Source organism: Dunckerocampus dactyliophorus, chromosome 7 (assembly GCF_027744805.1).
Source record: "Dunckerocampus dactyliophorus isolate RoL2022-P2 chromosome 7, RoL_Ddac_1.1, whole genome shotgun sequence".
NCBI lineage: Eukaryota > Metazoa > Chordata > Actinopteri > Syngnathiformes > Syngnathidae > Dunckerocampus > Dunckerocampus dactyliophorus.
The window spans coordinates 12664067-12687230 of record NC_072825.1 but is presented as its reverse complement, the minus strand read 5'-3'; the positions used below and the strand labels follow the sequence as shown (position 1 = coordinate 12687230).

Genomic DNA, 23164 nt, shown 5'->3' with positions numbered 1-23164 from the left:
TCGCGGCTTGACTCTCTCACGGTTTATCCAAAACATTTCAATTCATTTTCCAAAATTAAGCATTTTCAAGCATAAAAATGGCTAAATGAATGAATCAAATACAAAGCATTCAGAAAACACATCCAAAGATGCTGTGCCTAATATGTAGTATTCTATACTGGTCACTAGGTGTCAGTAATGTTAATGAAATGTTCGGTGAGACACTCTAACACCAGAATTGACCACAGGTTTGAATGGCCTCACAACAAGCACAATGATCCCTAATAAAAACACGGGCTACTGTTGTGGACGTAACCCAAGCCAAGCTAAAACTCAACCTCCGACGTCACTTCCTGTCCGCTCGCCACTCAGCTCCACTTGGAAACATATTTATAGCAACACACACAAGCACGGCTCTTATTTATGTCTTAAGTGGCTTATTTACTCTTATTATGTCCAATACATTGGGTAATACGAGTGTAAAAGGGAATATGAGGCTGTAATGATGTTAAAAACAGTATTTAGAAGGTCGTGAACAGGTTTTCTATGCTCTAACTATGAAAAATTCCATTTATAAATCAGGAATCCGACTTTGCGGAAATTCACTTATATAAACGAGGGATTCATGTCGTTAGATCTGCTCCCAAATTGGACAAAACCCCCAAGGCCCAAACCCATCAATCTATAGGATCCACTCTTGAATGCCATACAATCACTACATTAATGTGGAAACATGAAATTGTATCCGCCCCAGAATTCATCCGAAAAAAATCTAATCTAAAATGTGCTCCTCTGCCAAGTACCGAGTACATACTTGGCAGTTTTTTCATTGTCATCTTGCTAGGACAGACAAATCAACAAATTCTGGCAGAAAAACAACCTTCTTGGCCGCAGTAAACAGCTGCAAAGTCAAGTGATAACTTCAACCAGCAAGATCTCTCACACATTGGAGGAAACCATAACAAAATGACGAGACATCACCATCTCTCATGAGGATTTTTCAAAGTGATGATCTCAAGGTTTAACGCCACAAATATTTTTCCCGTGTTATTTTTGTGCATGTTGTTTTACCTGAGACCACCACCTACTGGCACGTGTTTCCACAGGAAGGCACCACTGCTTGGTCTGTTTGATCTTTGCACCTCTGTCCAAGGACCCTTGACGGCCAGGGGACCCAAAAAATAGGTAATTACTAATAAAATTTGTAATTAATTAATAAAGGGGTGCAATGTGATTTTTTTTTTTCATGGGACCCAGAATTCCTGTATGGCAGAAAGGTTGCCGGAAAGGAAGATGGCATTTTTGACGACTTCAGCAAATTGTAGTGAGCAACACAACACCTTAGTTGAAAAGAGCCATATTTAACTTCTGAATTTACAGTTCTGGGCTTACATTGACGTACCGTATACAGTCATCTCTCACCACTTTGCGGTTCACATTTCGCTGTTCACGGTTCACTGTATTCACTATATCATGGTTTTCCAAAAATATATTAATTAATAAATCATGCTGTTTCGTGACTATTTAAGCAAATGTTATGTATGTTTTTAAATTAAGCATTTTCAAACATAAAAATGGTTAAATGAAGTAAAATGCAACGAGAAGGCATTGAAAAGACCCATTCAAGGATGCTGATGTAGTACTCTACACTAGTCACTAGGTGTCAGTAATGTTACTGTACTGTTCGGTGAGACACACACAGAAGGACTTGATCGCCGGAACAACAGGCTTTTATTGCAGGTCTGAATGATCTCACAACAGGCACAATAATCCCAAATAAAAATCCCTAATAAAACACGGGCTGCTGTTACTGCAATAACCCATGCCAAGATGAAACTTAACTCTGAATCCTTGATGTCACTTCCTGTTCGCCAGCCACTCGGCTCCCCTTGGAAACACATTTATTACAACACACAGGAGTACAAGTCTTATTTAAGTCTTATTATGTCTACAATAGTAGACTGTAGACTGGTTAATACGGGTGTAAAGGTGACTGTAGGGGTGTTAGTTCATGTCTAGAGGGCTCTAATAATATATTTAGAAGGTCTACTTCGTGAAAATTCACTTATCATGGTCAGGTCAGGAACCAATTAATCTCAATAAACAAGGGATTGCTGTAAGTCATATTTTTAAAAATGATTTTCATTCAGCTTTCCGTTGGGAGTTGCTATGCATCGCCTGGTTACTCTCCCATTGGGTGGGCATAATAGCCGGTGTATTGGTCCGCTGATGCGGTCAGCGTTCACACTTGCCTCACTCAGGACTAGAGTCCACTAGCAGACCCATCTTTCAGGTGGTCTCGGTCCTTTTGTTTCTTGACTGTGTTCACACTCGACCAAACGAACCATACTAGCAGAGGAAATGGACGAGAGCTGATTTTAACCAAACCAAAAATGACAAGTGTGAACGCACACCAAGACTTTCTTTATGGAAACCTCTATGGAGAATATGGACATGCTTTGAGTCTCCAGTTACAATCTCGGCCCCCAGTTGTCAAGTACGCCGTTCCACTCCTTTGCACCTCATCGTGTCATTTTCTATTCTTTGTATGAAATAAAAGGAGTGTCTATGGCGGAAGCACAGGAGGAACGGAATACATGTCAGACTCAAGCTCAGACAGCTCCCAGCAGATGAAACGTAATATTCTTTGAAACCATGAAATATGAGCTTCATGCGTACATATCAGATTGAGGATTTGTCCATTAACATCCATTCAATCTGCCAACATCTCTGTGGTTAACCACTTTGCGTGAGCCAGTCTATAATGAGCTGGATAATAATCTTAAATAGCTTACATATCATGTTCTGGATGCTCTTTAAACAAGCGTACAACCATCCTTATAATATAACTTCAGGTCTGTGTTATTTGTTTATTGCCCCTTCCCAATATTGGGATACTGGTTGTAAAACGATTTCTGCTGATAAAATCCAAATTCCTGCAACCCACTGGGGTATACAAAAGGAGCAGCTGAAAAGGATTATTCTATTTGGCTTTCTCAGAAATCCTCTCAACAATGTGGGGACAAACATAAGCGGAAAACCTGATCTGACAACTTGTTTTGTGCTCAGCGCGAGCTTGAATGTGTGGCTGATGTGCCAATTCTGTAACCAGTTTGAGATGTCAAAGTCACTGTATTAGTAGTTGTCAGACTAGTTCAAACTTACTTGACTTTTTGCTTGAATTCAAATAAACCAGAGGCAGTCCATCACTTTGGCTTAGACGTCTCCATGAGGAGATGTTTCGAAACATTCACAGACTTCACTGGAAGATCGTGATGCCTCGAGTGATCCCCTGACATTCTGACATAACCACACGTAGAGAGAACTCATCGCAATTACACGCAGTTGAATAAAATGATAATAATGGGTTTAAACAAAACATACCTTAATATCTACATTTACTGTTTCTTTTATAATGCATCGTCTTGACGAAGACCTGATAAAGTAAAATAATCTGCAAATATACAGTAGCGAGTGCACTTACTAACGTGAGATATGTTGTTTTAGCAATGCTATAATGATCATATACAGTATAACTAGAATGTTACCTGGTAGAGTGCAGACCTCAGTCAAGACCAAAGTGTTAACAAAAGTAAAAGAAAACAAAACAATTTTGTCGTGCTGTAGTTGTGTTTGTTAGTTAGCAGGTTACTTTCTAGTTCATGGAGGATGGTGAAGAGATCCATTGTGATTCTGGAGGGTCTACAGATGCCATAATGCCGCCTTTTGCAAACTTCGGGTCAGTTTTAATAGGTTGTCATGCTATACAGTAATCCCTCATTTATCGCAGTTAATTGGCCGTGATAAGTGAATTTCTGCAAAATTCTAAATTGAATATTTTCGTAGTTAGAGCATACAAAACCAGTTTACGACCTTCTAAATATGTTTTTTTAACATAATTAGAGCACTCTAGACATGAACTAACACCCCTATAGTCACCTTTACATGCGCATTACGCGATATAGTAGACTTAATAAGAGTAAATAAGCCATTTAGGACATAAATAAGACTCATGCTCGTGTTGCTACAAATGTGTTCCCTAGGAGAGCAGAGTGAGTAGTGGAAAGAACGTGACGTCGAGGGTTCAGAGTTGAGTTTCAGCTTGCTGTTGATTACGGCCGAAAGAGTAGACCGTGTTTTTAGTAGGTATTATGGTGCCTGTTGTGAGATAAAACCTGCAATAAAGTACTATTGTTCCGGCGATCAAGTTTGGTGATTGTGTGTCTCATCCAACATTACAGTAACATTACTGACACCTAGTGACCAATATTCCCTCTGAGCTCAGTCGCGCGCTGCTCCAGCATTCGCAGTACACAAAATTAAATCCAACCTGAACTTGAAATGAAATAAACACCAGTTTATTGTGTGCAATTCTGCAATGCAACTCAGTGAGTGACGGGCGACAAAAAGCGGTAACAACATACAACACAATGACAAACTCTGTCCAGCAAATGATAAACAAAACAGAATGGAAATAAGTAGGGATGTCCGATATTATCGGCCACCGATAACCATCAGGCTGATACTGCCATAAAAACGTGATATCGGCCAACATTCTTACATCATTTTGTGGTCAGTGAGTGTACGGAAAGTGCATTGTGATTTTTATGTACCAGTACTTGTTTATTCAATTACTAATGAATTCATTTCTGAATAAGTTGTTTAAAAACCAAGACGACTTTACGTCGCATCTTTCAGATAAAACTTCACAATTAATTAGCAAAGAAGACTCACATCCTATCTTAATTAGAAATGATCCTGAATGATGCCGGCGTGTTTGCAGGCAGACTGGGGCCACGGGCCACAATGCTGTGATGTTACAAAGAGGTAGTGTACAACGTTAATGACAACCCCCCCCCCCATACACACACACACACACACACACACACACTACAATCACACCAGTGTTGCTGCTGGCCAGTTAGTCACTGCTCTAGTAGGAGTTGTGCCTTCACCGTGAGCACTGATGATGTTTACGTGCACCCTATACTGTATGCGATGCAGCATCCTGATAATAAACAGTGCGAGCTCAGTCTCCACTCTCCTGCAGCACTTTGTTCTGCAATGATGGAGCTCTTCGGATGATAAAAGTGATAATGGATAACAAGCAGAGGCAGAAGGAGATGAAAGGGGAAAGGATGCTGAAATGAAATTCTCAGCTTGAGACACTGACAGTCCTGAGAGGCATCATTTAGTGGTATGAAAACACCAGAGCTGTTTAGGCTGACAGACAAAAGCAACAAATTACGCCCGATTTAAGCTGCCACTCCAGAAATGGTTCACTTAGTTGCAACCCAAACTGTGTAAAATCTCTCCATCAGAATAAAACTTTATAGTTATTTTGCTATTGTTTAGCAGTTAAATGTTGTGATAAAAGGTTGAGTGTGCAGCGCAGATCAAAGCTGCCTGTCTGACCCATTTTTTATGGATCAAATGATTCAGGGAACTTTGAAATGTTTCCTGATGAACCCCAAGGTAATTCAGAACCAAATTATTTTTATCTGCCTGAGAAGCGGCCATTTTTTCGAGAAGTCTTTAGAGCATTTCCGCTCGGAATTCTGGCAGGAAAACACGTTTTCAAGTTGTGCGTGGTGTTGGCACTGTGTATGTTCCGCTAATTGTGGAAGCCACTATGTGCTAACAGTGACAGTCACAAGCATACTAGCAAAGACGTTGCATCCCTGCTTTTTTCCCTGCAGAAGATACCAGCATCAATCAAAGCAGTAGAACAAATCTCTCGCCCCTTTTATTATTTCTTCTCTATAAATGACATTATAAAGTCCATATGGTGACCGTGATCCATTCCCCACATACAGTACTGCACATTTTGCCTTCGGCAAACTGAGATGAATCATTTCTTAACTTTATTATAGAAGCCATTGCACTAGCCATTGCACTCCAGACAATACACATCATGACGATTGGTTATAATAAAGACCACAAGTACAAAGTTCTGCAATAAATAGGTCACAAGAGAGTAGGGGTGTTTGAGAGAGCATCAAATTTACTGATCAATCCCATAATGAACCATGAATAAAGTCAGGGTTTGATGTATAATATTACAAGTTTTTACAATGGTTATTTATTTACAATTATTTCTTTTTGTTTGCCACTAATAAAGTTTTGGAGTTCCTCTTCACCATGCAGCATGACTAACTGACAAATGTTTGGGGTTATTCAGTTAATAATAATGTAATAATTTTATTATTACATTATTACATTTTATTATTACATTATTATTATTATTATGAAAATAATGTGCCTAAACCATTTGTAATTGCTAAATTAGTAAATTGCCATTGCAGGAAAATTGCAATAGAAAGTCAATGTGATGAAAAATGGATGACATGTAGAACGTCGCTGCTTTTTCTATGCACCTGCATCTCTATGGGTTTTCACACAGATCAAGGTAAATGGATCAGCACTGGCCCAATGGTACTGTCAGCAGGCAAGCTGTGGTTCAGTCGGTCCGTCATGTGACAGTTTAACACAGGTAGGACATGCAACAGCACAATAGTTATGTAACCACAGGTAGCTGAGAAGCATCCAATCGATCGCAGGTTGTCTTTGAAGACGTTTCACCTCTCATCTGAGATAGCACAGCTCAGATCTGTCCTATCTAGTCTTTGAGCATGAACTGTTGAAGCCTGCTCGGATAAGAGGTGAAACGTCTTCTACGACAACCTGAACAGTCCAGTTACGATCAATTAAATACACAGAGCTACAGGTACCGTATACGTATACAGTCGTCCTTCGCTACACTGCGGTTCCAACAATGCTCCCTCACTCTATTTCGTTTTTTTTTTTCAAACATTAATTAATTAATAAATGATTGGACTACTGCCAGTTATTAGAAAAAAAAATGCAAGTTTATGCAAATTGTGCATATTTTATGCTCAAATTAAAGCGTGTGTACCCATGAAATACATATGCAACATACAACACTCATATTCATAAATATAGTAAACATATATATTATATATTTATAGTAGTGGGACTTGTACTTGTATGTTTTGGGACTGTGTATACTGTGTACTGCGTATACCCGTCACTGCCACTGATAACAGCAAATCTTCTTTTCGCCAAGTGAAGGAGGATCGTTTGCTCAAGATGTCACCATTACGTGCACTTGTCTTTATGCTAGTGCGCTGTAGCCTTCTAGATTGTCCGTGTAATCATTAAAGGCATCAACAAAGGTCAGTCCTGCTGTGTGTGGTGTTTATTGAGCTATTTCACTTACTAGTCCGCATGTTAAACCTTCTTCCCGTTTCATGTCTTACGAGAGAGCAATCTCATTTCATTTGTATGGATTTTTTGTCATTAATGTAAACCAAACCATTGAGACCAATCTGATTCGAACTAGAGAAAGCGAGGTGTGCCCTTACATAGGTTGACAGCCAAAATACACCGAGGACTCATTTGCAGAGCATGTAGTCTTAGTGATTTGCACAGCATGTTGTCTTGGGGAGCCATGACACTAGCAATGATATGCTTTGCTTTTCCAAATCAGACAATGAACTAGTGAAGTCTGAGCTGGAATTTAAAACAGAACTTTATGTATGCCTATCATTTGATACATCACAAAATACTTCCAGCTGTACATCTGGTTGGGAGCTTCCAACCATGACAAACAACATCCAAAGAGATTTTAAAATCGGGCTGCAATCGGGCTTACATAGTGTATAACATCATGAAACTAAAGAAAACAAAGGAATTGCGTGCAATAAGAACATGACTGTTGCCAAACGGTATTTGAGGCATAAAACGAAGACAGGACACTTTGACAAAGTTGATGAGATAATCCTCTCAAATTGTCAAAACGTCCTCCTCTGCACCTGTTGTCTCTGTGGGACAGCCAAAGTCTTTGTTCTCAAAACCCTCCACTGAATAAAAGCTTCTGGCTCCCAGAATGAGATGCCTATGAGAGCTCGGTGCATTGAAAGCTATAATTTAGGAGCAGCTCTGGAAAATGAGACTTTCCCACCTCAAAAAGCTAATGCCTCAGAGACTCATAATGCACAGTCCTGGAACCATTCAGAAAACTGGATAGCGCCTCATCACGATGAATCCCTTGTGAAGATAGGTTCACAGGAATATATTGGAAAGGACAAAAGGCCTCCCTTTGGCACGAGGCAATGGGTAACACACCGACTGGCACACATGCAGAAAGGAAAGAGTCCTCCGTGGCCAGTGGGAACATGTCTGTACCTATTACAATTATTTTCTGGTTTCATTTTTTGTGTTTTATTATGCAAGGAATGTGTTGCCATCGGGAGCTTGAGGCCAGGTACACAAACAAAAAAACCTTCTTATCAGCAGCTTTATCACTTGAAACGTCTGAAGAAAGAAAGGGATTGAAGAACATCAATGTGCTGAACAGTGTTATTTCTTTGTCTCCCAAAAACTACAGTTTGTCTGTGTGGTAACAAAACAATTAAAAAAAAGAATTCTTGCCTCTCTTCTTTAACATCTGAGGGACGTTATTCTGTAGTTCGGTCATACATAATTCAGACAACATATCTCAACACATACGTTTTTGGGCATAGTTGATGCTTTTGCATACAGTCATGAACACTGGCATGCCAAAGTTGCCAATGTTTTTGGCCATGATTGTATGAATTCAGCTGACTTGGTTGTATTCAGTACAAGCAAGGCCAAAAATATAGGCATGCCAAAGATGCTACTGTTTTTGGCCAAAGATGTCAGTGTTTTTTGGAATCTTTGACATGCTTATATTTTTGCTTCAACACCACATGAGCCGAGATCAAGTCAATACTTGGCTTAGGTTTATTATTGAGTATACATTTAGCGTTCCCTATGTCCGAGTCAGAGACAAGACCGAACAAAAATAGAATAGATTCTGAGACAAGACCCCATAAGTGGTCTTGAAACCCATCTCAAGACCAAGACTAATGTTGAGTATGACATTATTGCTGTGCCCAATAATGGCTAGATACTGTAAACTGGAAAGTGGTTTTATCAAAACAAGTTTTTGCACAAATCCTTGTGCACAAATGATGTAAAAGTAGCACACAGTGAAAATGTATGTCATTCAATTGCAATTTATCCCCTAACACCGCTAGCTCTCAATGTGCCGTGTTGGAATGTTTAAAGTCAGTCACTAGTTTTGATATTTTCGTCATATATACACTACTGAAACCGATAACCAAAATAATGTTCACTGAAAAATAACATACACGTTTGTGATTTATTTATTTTTTTACATATACAGCCATACCTCGGTTGCAACTTTGTGGTTGGAATTTTGTGGCGGTTTTTCGAAAACCATATTAATTAATAAATCATGCTGTTTTGTAGAGTTTCATGAGCGCGCTCACACATCCCCATTGATATATACTGGACAGGTATTGGAAACAGGAAATTAGCAATTGTGCTTTGATCAGTCAACACAGATCAGCATGTCTCTATTTGTCTATATGTCCTTTACACAAGCATATATATACATAAAGGGCATCTCCTCTACAGATCCCCCCTTCACGCAAATGCCTGGTACTCAATTTAGTGAAAAAATCCCACCCTTGCGGCAATGCGATAACTTATTCGGTGATAAAAACCAAATGCCGTGATCCATTCGTATTTCTATTCTGCACTCAGTCATGGCTGAAGAGAAGTGAGAGAAAAATACCCAAGAGGAATTCAGAGGAGACGTGAATCTGTGCAGATTGGACCATTTGTCTTAGCTGTTGAATGTTGACAGATTGGCTTGCCTTTATCACCGCCTTTCCATCACTTCCTGTTCCCAATTTTATCCATACCTCAATCAGATCTTCCCCCAAACAGCAGGTCATCAGTTTGTACAGCTCCTATTTTAGTCATGGGGCACCATAACTGCTCTGTACCAAAACATAGTTGTCAAATTACATTAACGTTGCTCAGCCACTGATATGACTTGTAAATATCATTATTTGACTATTTTTTTTCAATTTTGTACGCTTCTGGAGTGCCGTCCCACAGTCTAAATATCTAACCCCACAGAGGTATTAAGCTACATTAGTGGCCATTTGTCCTATACCTTCTAAACACTGAGACAAGATCTCCAGATCTCCAGATTTCAAGGCAGCAGCTGAATCATCTCCCAGGGGTGGAGAGCAGATATCAAGCTACAGCATTTTCAGAGACACCAGCCTTCTCTCCTATTTCCAACAAGTCTTCCATCCTGTCTGTCAGCTGTCAGCTCAAACTGTCTCCAGCCTGTCAGACAAGAGAGTTCCACTCGGTCTCTGTCTTACGGACTTTCTTTCGGCAGTTGGAGGTCTGAGTTATGTGCTGTAACTCCCGAAGCACTCTGAGGCTTGTGCAGGTTTAACTCTTGTGTGAATACTTGATCTCACTTTAGTTAAGTCAGACTGACAATTGACTTCCACTTCCACCAGTGTAAAAATGCTGAATCTGTCTACACAGGTAACCACTTTCCACAGCCACTTACAAAGAATCTTGGGATTTGGAAGACTACGAAGGACGGTAGCAATGCATCCTTGCAAAACATGGAACAAGTGGCTGCATTAGAAGGAGGCAGCTCTTGTGTGGTGTTATGGTATCATAGGCCTTCAAAACCACATCTATTGGTGCTGTACTAAGAAACGTTCCAGTAAATATGCTCAAGAAATACACAAAACAGGTAAAATATTGTGTGTGCTGTGCAATCTGAATGTATGCAATGATGCTGATGTATTTGACATGCCGTACTTCAGTGGTACCCACCCTTTTTGAGCTCACGGACCGGCTTATTTCTGTCAAACCTCAAACACACCATTCTAGGGAAATTGTCCAATACAGTAGTCCCTCGCCACATCACGGTTCGAAATTCCCTGCTTGTTGGAACTGTACATAAATTAACAAGCAATATAATTATCACTTATATATCTTAGTAGTATTAAAGTGCGTTGCCCTTTAGAAATGTTTGTTTTAGGAATGCTGCTGTGACCCCGCAACAGAGAAGGTGGCGACTCATGGCGCCCCTGTGTTTGTTTGGCTACGGAAGCACTAGCTTCAACATTCAATCTGGCTGACAAAGTTGCAGTGAGGTGAACATCACATTTTTTCTAAAATATATGAATTAATAAATCATGCTGTATTGTGGTTGAATACGGGCTATTTTTGGAAAAAAAAAAAAATCATGCATATTCAAACCAATTGTACATATTTTTGCCTAAATTAAGCATTTTCAAACATAAAAATGGCTAAACGAACTAAAATACAAACATAAGGCATTTGGAAAACACACTAAACACACTCAAAGACCAGATCATATGTGGTACTCTACACTGGTCACTAGGTGTCAGTTATGTTACAGTAATGTTTGGTGAGAAACAGAAGTATTAGACTTGACCCTGGGAACTACAGGCTTTTAAGACAGGTAAACCTCACAACAGGCACAATAATCCTTAATAAAAATCCCAAATAAAAACATGGGCCGCCTCGCCAATCAGTTCCCAGAAGGAACACATTTATAGCAACACACAACACAAGCATGAGTCTTATTAATGTCTTAAATGGCTTATTTTCGGTTATTATGTCTGCTATATTTGGTCATTCGAGTGTAAAGGTGACTATGGGGTGTTATTTCACATCTAGAGGGCTCTAATAATGTTAAAAAAACATATTTAGATGGTAGTAAATAGGTTCTCTATGCTCTTAACTATGAAAATATTCCATTTATAAAGAGGGACTCCTACTTTGCGGAAATTTGCTTATCACGGCCAAGTGAAGGTCTATTGAACTGCGATAAATGAGGAATTACTTACCTATGTATAGAACAAACAAAGCAAAATATCAAAATGCATAAAATAATACTGTTTTATACTGTTGGGCATTATTTGTTCACATACATCTCTTTACCGTCCATTTTGCTGCAGAGTCATGTTTGTGCCAGCATCGAAAATCCAGTCTTACACGAGTAATTGGAGGGGAATGGCAACAATGTCTTCAATGCCATTGTGGAAACATACAGTACATACAGTTCTTTGTAACTTGAATCCAAAAGGGCGGAACAACGTGTATTTTAAGTAACTGCTGTCATAATTCGAATTTTGTCGTCTTGTCTCCTGATTATCCTCATTGGCCTGGGAAGTTTTTTCATTTAACATACATAGTTTGTCTCTTCATTTACACACTGAGGCTGTAGTGATGCCGTACGCACTTACATTTGACTCAGAAGTGACATCAGAGTAAAATCTATCGATTGAATATCGTTACATGATATAAATATACTGTATATTAAATAGAATTAAAACATTGATTTTTCTATTGTGTTTGAATGTTTTTTGCCGGGTGGTTCTGGACCCCCTGCTGTACCACCCACTATAAGCATTTTTCTGTGTGTCAGTTTGTGTTACCCATTGCATAAGCGCTTTCTGGCGGTCAGTTCTCCGCTGTCATTGCATCATTTTGCTGAGGCCTCTGCATCAAAATCTTCCTCGAGTACAAGTTCACCCCTCGGTCAGGGTCTCCTAGAAGGCTTGACGTGTTTGACGGGAGTTTGCCATGCCACAAAGTCTTTTTGATACCAATGGACGCCAGTGAACAAACTAATGAGCTCCAGAAGGCTCCAATGATATGATCTGTGGTCTTATTAGAAAGCAGAGATGAAGGGGGTTGCAGAGGGACTGAGGAGCAAAGTGGGGGGCTGCGGATGGTTGTTACTGGAGGACAATACAGTATGTTGGCATTAAGACCAAGAAACATCCATAGCACAGCAGTGCTTTCAGCGATTTACAGTGAGTACAGTACACACAAATTAGACATAAAGGAGTTAATACCGGTACATTATACTGTATATGGACAAGGATCAGGGCCATACTGAGAAGCAAAAAATATAGCACTGTGAGAATAAAGTCATGAAATTACAAAAATACAAGAAAACATTTAATATTACAAGATTACAGATTTCCATTTATTTTTTCATTGTATGAACGTTCAATTGACTGCAAAAATAGTGACCGTTTGTAATATTAGATTTGTGTGTACTGCAAGTTTATGAATTTTGCAAATAAATAGAATTTACAATGAGGCTTGAACCTTTTTTAGTGGAACTGTAGACCATTATGATAAGGACTGTTGATGATCTTAGTTTAGTAAATTACAGTAGCTCCCCGCTATTCGTGGGACTTACTTTCCAAGGCGTTTCTCCAAGCCGCGTCTACATAATCCACACTGCTTGCCTACTGTAACAGTTTACAAGTATATATTAATTTATGTTCACCTCGCTGCAACTTTGTCAGCCAGATTGAATGTTGGCTGCTTCCGTAGCCAAACTTTTGCATCTCGCAGCACACAACTATGGTGCATTCAAGGACCATAAAGCAAAAATTCTCAATTGATAAAGATTACTAAGGATTATTTTACCTGAATTTGAATATGTGCCTGCCAGAGCGACGTGTCCTTTGTCTGCTTTGTGTGGCTGCAGAGCCTCTCTAACCCAAGTTAGGAAACACGACTGGCACATGCCATTTATTTCAGGTCAGTTACTTTTGTCCATACAGTCCAATACATGTCATTAGCAGAGAAATTCTGTATACTGGTATGTCGGCGAGGAGCAACAGTTTCAATCTGCCACTTTCACGGAACCAGATCGATACTTGTAACGGCATGATGCAACGTACAAATCCAGATAGAGGAAGCAACTTTAATAACTTATGACAACGTTGTCTTTTTGTTTGAACAGCAGAGCGACTCTGGAAAGGAACAACTAATTCTGCGATTCTATTTTCACTGAATGACCGAGCATGCTAAGGATAGCTGACCCATTAGGATTGGGTGACTGAAAGAGGAACTCAATCTAATGCCTCATTTCCTCCCAGAGATGAAACAAGCTTTATGGCTTGACCTCTCTCAAACAGATCTTATTCTACATTGGTCACATTGTAATCTCACACGTCATTGTCTCTGTAAAACCCAAAAGGAAAAAAAATGCATTACCAAAGGCAAAAGACCGGAAAATCCAATTTGAAATTCACACTGTGACTCTTGTGGATTTGATCACTCCATATGTGTTGTGTCACGTGGCTTTAATGGGCATTTTTCTTTAATGGGAGTAAAGTCGTTGAGAAAGCAGAGGGTTGTGGGTAAAAGATGCATCATGCTGGACTGCTGTGGGTAGAATTTAAATAATCATATCATATTGTGAGTTGTTTTTTTTTTCCGCCACACGACGAGCCACAACCATATACATCGTTGCTCAAATTTCCCTGCTTCATTCTATCACGGTTTTTCAAACATTAATTAATAAATCATGCTGCTTCGTGGTGGAATACATCCTATTATTAGTCAAAATATGCATATTTAAGCAAATTGTGTGTATTTTTTGCCAAAGTTAAGCATTTTCAAGCATAAAAATGGCTAAATGAACTGAAATACAAATATGAACCATTAAGAAGACACATTGAAATTGTGAATTTAGTAATCTACATTGGTCAGATGATGTCAGTAATTGTTTTGTGAGACAAATACCAGAATTGATGGCCGGAATGACAGGCTTTCATTGCACCTTTAAATTATCTCACAACAGGCAGATAAATAATATTAAACATAATAATTGTCACGGGTGTTAGGATCCCAAAATGCAGAGGCGAGTCAATCCGTGTCACAAAAGCTCAGTACAGGAAGTGTCGTTACAAGAAGTAAAAAGGCAAAAAACAAAAAGACAAAAGCACAACACCACAGAGAAAATATCTAAAGAACAAAAACCGCTGCGAGACACGGAGATAGCAGGGAAAAATACAACTAGAACTAAAAGCGCTGCTGAGAACCAAGCAGGGAAAAATACTAAACAATAACACAAAACGCTGCTGAAAACCTTGCAGGTAGACTCTATGGCAAGAATGCAAAAAATAGCCGCTGCTGGAGGTAGCTAGGCAGGGAATCAAAATTACTTACAAGACAAATAACAGTTGACCAGAAAGCACTGAACATGAGATAATACAAGCGGCTTGGGAGGAGCAGGGAACAATCTGGCAACGAGACATCAGACAGCCCATCTTAAATAGTCCAGGTGAGTAATAGGCTGCACGTGTGTGCCGGTAGCTCCTCCCATGGCATCAGCAGTGTGCTACAACAGATAGCAGACACAGTTCATGACAATAATAATTCTGAATGGGCCTGCCTTGCAATTCCCCCTGATGCGGCGTTGTATCCTTGCAGGTCACTATGTTATCACATCCTCGACACTGGAATCGATTTGCCCACTGTGTCTGTAATATTGACATTGGAATTGGAATTGGAATCTGGAAGACGGATCAACATTTGACGTGGCAGCTGTCGGTGTGTATCGTATTCCTCACTGATTACTCTATCAAAGTCATTTTATGGACAAAGACAGAATTACCGTACCACTCTGCTAATTTGACTTCATCGTGTGCATTATAAAGTTAATAGTTAAAAGTCAATATTCAATGAGAAATAGTAATAGTGAACTAGTAATAGTAAATAATAGTTTGTTTCATTGCCTGAAGAATATCGTACTATATAATATGCAGGAACATTTTGAAACAGAAAATTCCTGTTTATGCGGCCCCCAACGTGTTCTTGAGCATGTGTTTAGCCAGGTGTCAATTTGCCAAACAGCCAATGAGAGCCAAGACAGTTGATTATTATTAACCAGGTAGGGTGGGCTCAATACAAAGAAGCGTCCGTATTTAGTATTGGCCAAAGTTTTCCAAATATTTATTATAATTTCCATTTCAGCATTTTTTTCTGGTGGGTGGGCCTTGTTGCATGGAGTAAAAGGAAGAGATACTATGAAAGAGTTAAGATGAAAAAAAAAAAGCGTCTACAGTATTACGGTATACTGACACATTGTTATAATCACACCTGATATTTGCAAATAGGCCAGTCACTGCTTCCTGGACGCGTCCCTGGTGAGGTGTTCCGGGCATGGCCAGCCTGGAGAAGGCCCCGGGGCAGACCTAGGACACGCCTGGGGGGATTATGTCTCACAGCTGGCCTGGCAACGCCTTGGTGTCCTCCCAGTGGAACTGGAAGAGGTGGCCGGGGACCAGGAAGTCTGGCCTTCCCTACTGAAACTGCTTCCCCCGCGACTCAGACCCAAGTAAACGGAAGAAAATGGATGGATGGATGGACCTATGGACTATACTACATATAGACAAACAACCATTCACACTCACATTCACACCTATGGACAATTTAGAGTCTCCAATTAACCTAACATGCATGTTTTTGGAATGTGGGAGGAAACCGGAGTACCCGGAGAAAACCCACACACGCACGGGGAGAACATGGAAACTCCACACCCAGAACCCAGATCTTCCCGATCTCCTGACTGTGTGGCCAGCATGATAACCACTAGGCCACTGTGCAACAACATACAACATAATAAATTAAACACACAAGAAAGACAAAAATTAAAATAAAATGGACTCCCAGTCTCTTTTAGCAAAAAATTGCACTTAAATAAAAATCACAATCAATCACAATTTCTGGTTTTGTCTGAATGTTGACCAAAAAACATAGAAAAAACACAGAAATACTCTGAAGTTCACACTTCAGAGTGTCAATGCAGATGTCAGCTCATTTGCAAATACAGTTCCATGATGCAATACATCAGGGCTCCGACGTTATAATTTTTAGAACGTCCCTTTCCTCCACATGGAACACATTTACTGCGACACACACGCAAGCATGAGTTTTATTTTTGTCTTAAATGGCATATTTTCTCTGATTATATCTACTATATTGGGTAATACAAAGGAGACTATTTGGGTGTTATTTCATGCTCAGAGGCCTCTAATAATGTAAAAAAACATATTTAGAAGTTTGTAAGCTGGTTTGTTTACAAAGTATATAGTATGTCATAACTATAAAAATATACAATTTATGAAGATGGAATCCTACTTTGCAGAAATTCACTTATTACAGTCGAGTCTGGAACCAAATAACCACATTAAATGAGTCATTACTGTACTGTGTTCAGTCCTAACTGAAGTATATTTACATGTTAACCATAAATATCACAAATCATTGGCTGGATTTGATCATTTAATTTATTCATGTTCGAATATTTGTTCATTTTGTTCAATTGTGTTCATTTGTGTGTTGTTTCCTGCACTTCTCTTACACAATGTAAATGCTTTCTAGTAAGTAAGTAAAGCATCACTGTTCATGTGGGCTGACAGCCAGTGCTGATTCCATCTTTGGTGTAGTAGTACAGTCATTCTTTGGAATGTCCAAGCTGTCACTTTCACTTTATCACAATGCCGACTAATGAAAAAACACTGCGAATAATGGCTCAGCAGTCTATTGTGTGTGACAGACTTGAGTTTCTTTCCTGGTCATGCTTTTTTTTTTTTTTTTACACGGCTTTAACAAGGAGGTAACCCACTGTGAATCCTGGCCAAAAGGACATCTGTGCTCGCAGCTACACGAGAGGGAAGCTCCACAAGTAGCAGGGTACAGATAAAGGTTTTAATTGGATACTTCCAAGGAAAACCATGTGACATAACGTCCTAATAATATAACATATTTTCAATTGGTATATTATGTTATCAATTACACAATCTACCATATTTTCTGGACTATAAGTCACACTTTTTTTCATGGTTTGGCTGGTTCTGCCACTTACAGTCAGGTACGACACACTACCAGTCAAAACAAACAAACTGTATGTTGTTTGGACAAACTATATGTATATATATATTTACTTATATATATACTGTATATACTGTATATACTGTATATACAGTAGACGCCCCTACAACGTAAATAATCCATTCCGAGAGCGTTTACGTTATAGGGTTTGTACGTTATACGAAGCGTAAAATACATGTAAATAGCCTAATCCGTTCCAAGATCTTCCCAAACTCAGCCCTTTGGTCCTTCAAAATATTCAAAGTCCACCAAATATGGTGGGAAAATATAAGAAAACGTTAGCATAAACATAGTACAGTAACATTCCAATATAAAATAAGGTAATGAATAAGATTACTGTAAATGAATAAAACTGAAAAACAAAAACAATCCTATCGTTCACGAGATGTCTTGAGCGTCCAAAAAGCGTCTAAAAGTCAGCTGGTCTCACAAACGCACACGCACTACATGATAATGGTGTGTGCAAAATTTTAATTTGTAACTTAACCTAATTGTTTAAGTGAGTTTCAGGAGGGCTACGAAGAGGAAGGAGTTTGAAGGGAGAAGCCTGTCTCTCACACAAACTCACGTATGTGCTGTATAAATCAGCCAATGAGATGAGAGCGTAGGCGGTGCCCCGATAATCAGCCAATGAGATGAGAGCGTAGGCGGTGTCCCGATAATCAGCCAATGAGATGAGAGCGGAGGCGGTGCCCCGAAAATCAGCCAATGAGAGCGTGATGCGTCATAGGCGTCACCAAGTGTTAGTCTGAACTTGCACCGACTTGAGGCATTAATAAAGTTGATTGAAAAAAAAAAAGACTTGCACTGACTTGACGCTTTGTTATATGGAATTTCTTCTGTAATACGAAGCAATTTACGAAGCAAATTCTTTATGTTCAGTGGAATTTATGTAAAAGGAGGTTTATGTTATGCGAGGTACTACTGTATATTTCAATAGTTAGGGCATAGAAAACCTGTTTACTGCCATCTAAATACGTTTTTTAACATTATTAGAGCGTGTTGTTATAAATTACTGAGTGGCGGGCAAACGGGAACATGGAACAGTGGTGATACTTCCCAGGAGTGGCCTGCCAACCAAAATGACCCCTAGAGCGCAGCGACGACTTATCCAAGAGGTCACAAAAGACCCCACAATAACATCCAAAGAACTTCCTCAGTTCAGGTCAGTGTTCATGACTCCACCATAAGACAGACACTGGGCAAAAACGGCCCGCATGGCAGAGTTCCAAGATGAAAACCACCACAAAAAGAACATTAAGGCTTGTCTCAATTTTACCCGAAAACATCTTGATGATCCCCAAGACCTTTGGGAAAATACTCTGTGGTCTGACGAGACAAAAGTTGAACTTTTTGGAAGGTGTGTGTCCCATTACATCTGGTGTAAAAGTAACACCGAATTTCAGAAAAAGAACATCATACCCGCAGTTAAATAAGGTGGTAGTGTGATGGTCTGGGGATGTTTTGCTGCTTAAGGACCCGGGAGACTTGCTGTGATAAATGGAAACATGAATTCTGCTGTCTACCAAAAAATCCTGAAGGGGAATGTCCGGCCATCTGTTGGTGACATCAAGCTGAAACAAACTTGGGTTCTGCAGCAGGACAATGACTTTTTCCACACAGTGGCATGTAGGTTTGGATTATTTGTCTCCCTTAATAGTAAAAAAAAATATTTAAAAACTGCATTTTGTGTTCACTTGTGTTGTCATTGACTAATATTTAAATTTGTTTGATGATCTGAAACATTTAAGTGTGACAAACATGCAACAACAAATACTGTAAAATCTCTTTCACACCACTGTATGTATTTTACTTAATTTACTTTTTATGCTTGAAACCATAATTTTGGCATAATTTTTAAACTAATAATAGGCCATTCAACCACAAAACAGCACAATTTATTAATCAATATATTCAAATTGAAAAACCGTGATAGAGTGAAGCTGCAAAACTTGAACCACGAAGTGGCGAGGGATGACTGTACATCCAAACCAATCTCATTTCCACAGCCATGGCCAAAAAATTGGAGTCATCTTTGGCGACTGACGTGACATACTTACCTCTGCAAAAACTGAGTACTATTAGTTTTGCAAAGGCATCACTTTTGATGAAGCTGTATTGAACCACATTGGTTTGTGCTACCTCTTGCATAATAAAAAAACAACATAAAAAGCAATAGTGGCTGTTGTTCATAATTGCCTAATTTGTGTTTACGGTACCTCAGCTGCAGATGTAAGCGAGCAAACAACATCCCTTCCCCAACCATGGACAATTACTACCGCTGAATAAAGAATAGGCAATTTTTTCCCACGAGATACCTGTCTGAAAGGGCTAATGAGCTGCACATTGTCAATAGACAATGGCTAACTACCCAAAAAAAACTTTGAACATGACAATTCCATTGTGTCACCAAGATGGGGAAGACAAAGCACACCTGGAACTCCTCAAGTCATGTGCTTGTGCGTTTCGGTGAGTAGTAGCTCCTTCTGCTCAGCATGCATGAAACAAATGGATCATTTAGAGGCTGCTTCACTTGCACTGGCGGAGAAAGGGCAGAAAGGAAATGAGAAGCCTGTGACAGTTCAGCGAATGTATGTAATTATCCGATTTCCTCTCTTCTTTGCTATCTGAGCGGGCCCAAGAGTTCTTTGTGTTTTTAAAAGTAATTGTCACTTGCCGCATCAGCATTCAGCAGATCCTGACATGCGGACGGAGAAAAGAAAAATAGCGCCTTGTCCTGAATAAGAGGTAAATAACCAGTAAATAACCAGACAAATAATGCTTACTGGTCCGAGTTAAGGGATGATTCAATGATATTTTCGCACCAAGCAGAAGCATGGGTGAATAAGCTCCAGGTGGTATCCCTAACGTATCCTCTTTGCTTTACTCAACGGGCACACTGTTTGAGTACAGTTCAAATCTTTCACTTAAAAGGTGAAGGGTTCAACAGCTGTAATAGGTAAAGTGATTGCCCAAATATTGGCTCATGTGCTCCTAGGGCAAGGGTTTCCATACTTTTTCCACCGAGGGCCGCATACAAAAAATCAAAGGATGCTAGGGCCACTTTGATATTTTTTAAAAGTTTATAAAAAGGCTATAAAAAAACAATTTACATATAACGTGCAACATTTCAGCTTTTTTCTTTACATTGTACCATCCATCCATCCATTTTCTATACCGCTTCTCCTCTTTAGGGTCACGGGGGCATGCTGGAGCCTATCCCAGCTGACTTCGGGCGACAGGCGGGGTACACCCTGGACTGGTCGCCAGCCAATCGCAGTACATTGTGCCTTTTTGCTCGATTTTTTCCCGATTTTTGCTGTTTTTAGTTTTTCATTTAGCCATGGAAAAAATGATTAGACCACCCTTGTTTCTTCAGTTTCTTGTTCATTGTAATACCCAGAACAACTAAAGGTACAGTACATTTGTTTAGACAACAAAAATAGCTCATAAGAGTTTCATTTTTTGGCAGTACAAAGCCATAGCTTTGGTGTAAAAACTTAAGTGACTGCGGTTATTATCAAGAAAACCATGGAAATGGCTAGATATCATAACTTCAAGTAAACTCTAACGAACTATTGTTGTCATCATTATATTATATTATATTTATTACAAATGTACCTGTTAGGCGTTAAAATGAAACTGAATAAACAAGGTGGTCTCATATTTTTTTTTCATGACTGTAGATTCAGTTTTTTTTATGTATAGAGTTTTTTACCTTGACATGTTTTGACTGTCATCTGCATTTGTGGTAGCGACCCAAACTACGGTTTATAGATGAAAGTATTGGGACATCTGGCCATTACAACTATACTAAGTGAAAATGGACGTAAATATGGAGCTGTTATCTCCTCTGCTGAGAGAATCTTCTACAAGATGTTGGAGTGTGTGTTCTGTTGTAGTTCATCACAAAGGTGATCGGTAGCGTTGAGGTCTTTCAAGTTCTTAGACATCAAACTCAGTGTGCAGGTACTTGGAAGCACAGTTCTGTTCAGAATGCATAAGGAAGAACTAAGGACTTGTTCAATGTTAAATCATAGATTACCACGATTACCTAGAGTGCTATGTAACACAAAAGTTATAATTCACTGAAAAATAAACCCACCGCTTGACAAACCTCAACACTTAGCTCCACAAGATGCAATTACCCTCAAGTGGAGGATGGACTGCTGAGCGCTGTAGCTGAGTGTTTCTAAAATAAGCTTCATCAAGCAGGAGAGCCTTCAAGTAGTGGGGGGACAGAAATGATGATTATTTTTTTTTAGGTGGATGAAGAAAAATACATAACTCGTTTTGGAATAAGAAACACATACGAGACTGTTCAAATATTCACACACGGTCAGTAGCAGTTCCGGCCTCAAATGAGAACCAACTTCAGAGCTCCCGCCCCTTCGGCATTTGCCATTTTTGTGGTAACGTGTGTGCCTGAGGAGGACGTAGATGGCTGCTCATCTTGACTAACCGCAGAAAGTGCTCCGAAATATTTCAAAAGGGCCCCATAATTTTCATTTGAAATAGAATATATCATTTACACAATTAAAACTCTCAGAAGAATAATGAGGAAATGGGGAAAGGTGGATGCCAGTACACAGGATCATTGGACTGTGATAGTAGAGGAAATCTACATGATGGAAAGGCTGACTCGTGGCGTTTGTCTCCTTTCTTCCTCTTTAGGAGTTAATGTGGGTTGGCGAACTAGCTCATTAAGGTTACGAGTACTACAACTACTGGGCTCAAGTGTGGAGCACAAGTTTGTCAGCAACAAAAAATATTCAATAATAATACAATAAAATTGGCAAATTTACTAGTAAGGTTGCCAACTTCTGGAAAAATAAATAAAGGACACCTTGTTGGCAGGGCCAACCAACCCGACTCTTCTGTTTGTTTTTTTACCTTTAATTGTGTGAAACAAATGTTGTATTATTTGACACAAACCAGAATTTAATTTGTTGCTTGTTTTCGAGTAATACTAATAAGTTGATTGTATAAAAAAATATTTTTTTATTTAAAAATAACACAATTAACAGAATAAAATAATTTAAATATCTTTCATAGAAATCTGCCCTGCTTAATATATAAGAGTACAAATTGAGTGTCCAGGTTTACGATAGCGCAGGTGTATCCAACTTCCAGCATTATTAAAACTACTACTACTACAAAAAGAAAGGACAGGTGAGCTATTTGTGTTTTACGTGACTGCCAACATTGCCATTTTGTACTTTATTTACAAAGCACATCTCCACTCAAACAGTGTGCTCATTGTCTTTAAGCTATTTTGTGCTCATTTGTCATTAGATACAGGTCTTGTCTGAATGTAATATTTCTAATAGAGAATGTAATATTTCTAATAAATACTAAGAGTTGAAGCAAATACTCTTTGGTGAGCTACTCAAATGATCAGACGGCGAGCCCCTGATAGTTCACTACCTGTTGAGACCCCGTGTTTATATTTTAAAGCTGGACACACTACACGTTTAACAACTTAAGACACAACTAGTGTTTTGAAAAGAAGACATGATTATTATAATGGTGACAAGAGAGCAAGGTTGTTAAGTGACACTTT

At 39.2% G+C, this 23164-nt stretch overlaps 1 protein-coding gene across 5 annotated transcripts in view; it reads right to left on the bottom strand.

The window, feature by feature from the left end:
- ube3d (ubiquitin protein ligase E3D) overlaps positions 1-23164 on the bottom strand; it is a 52859-nt gene that overhangs the window by 8207 nt on the left and 21488 nt on the right. The window contains exon 10 of one of the 5 annotated variants that reach the window (XM_054781212.1): positions 14216-15046. The exons of the other annotated variants lie outside the window; for them this stretch is intronic. Within the exon in view, the coding sequence (XP_054637187.1) occupies positions 14963-15046 (84 nt within the window). The 3' untranslated portion in view covers positions 14216-14962. Of the gene's footprint in view, positions 1-14215; positions 15047-23164 lie in introns of those variants that run through there. 5 annotated transcript variants of the gene reach the window in all.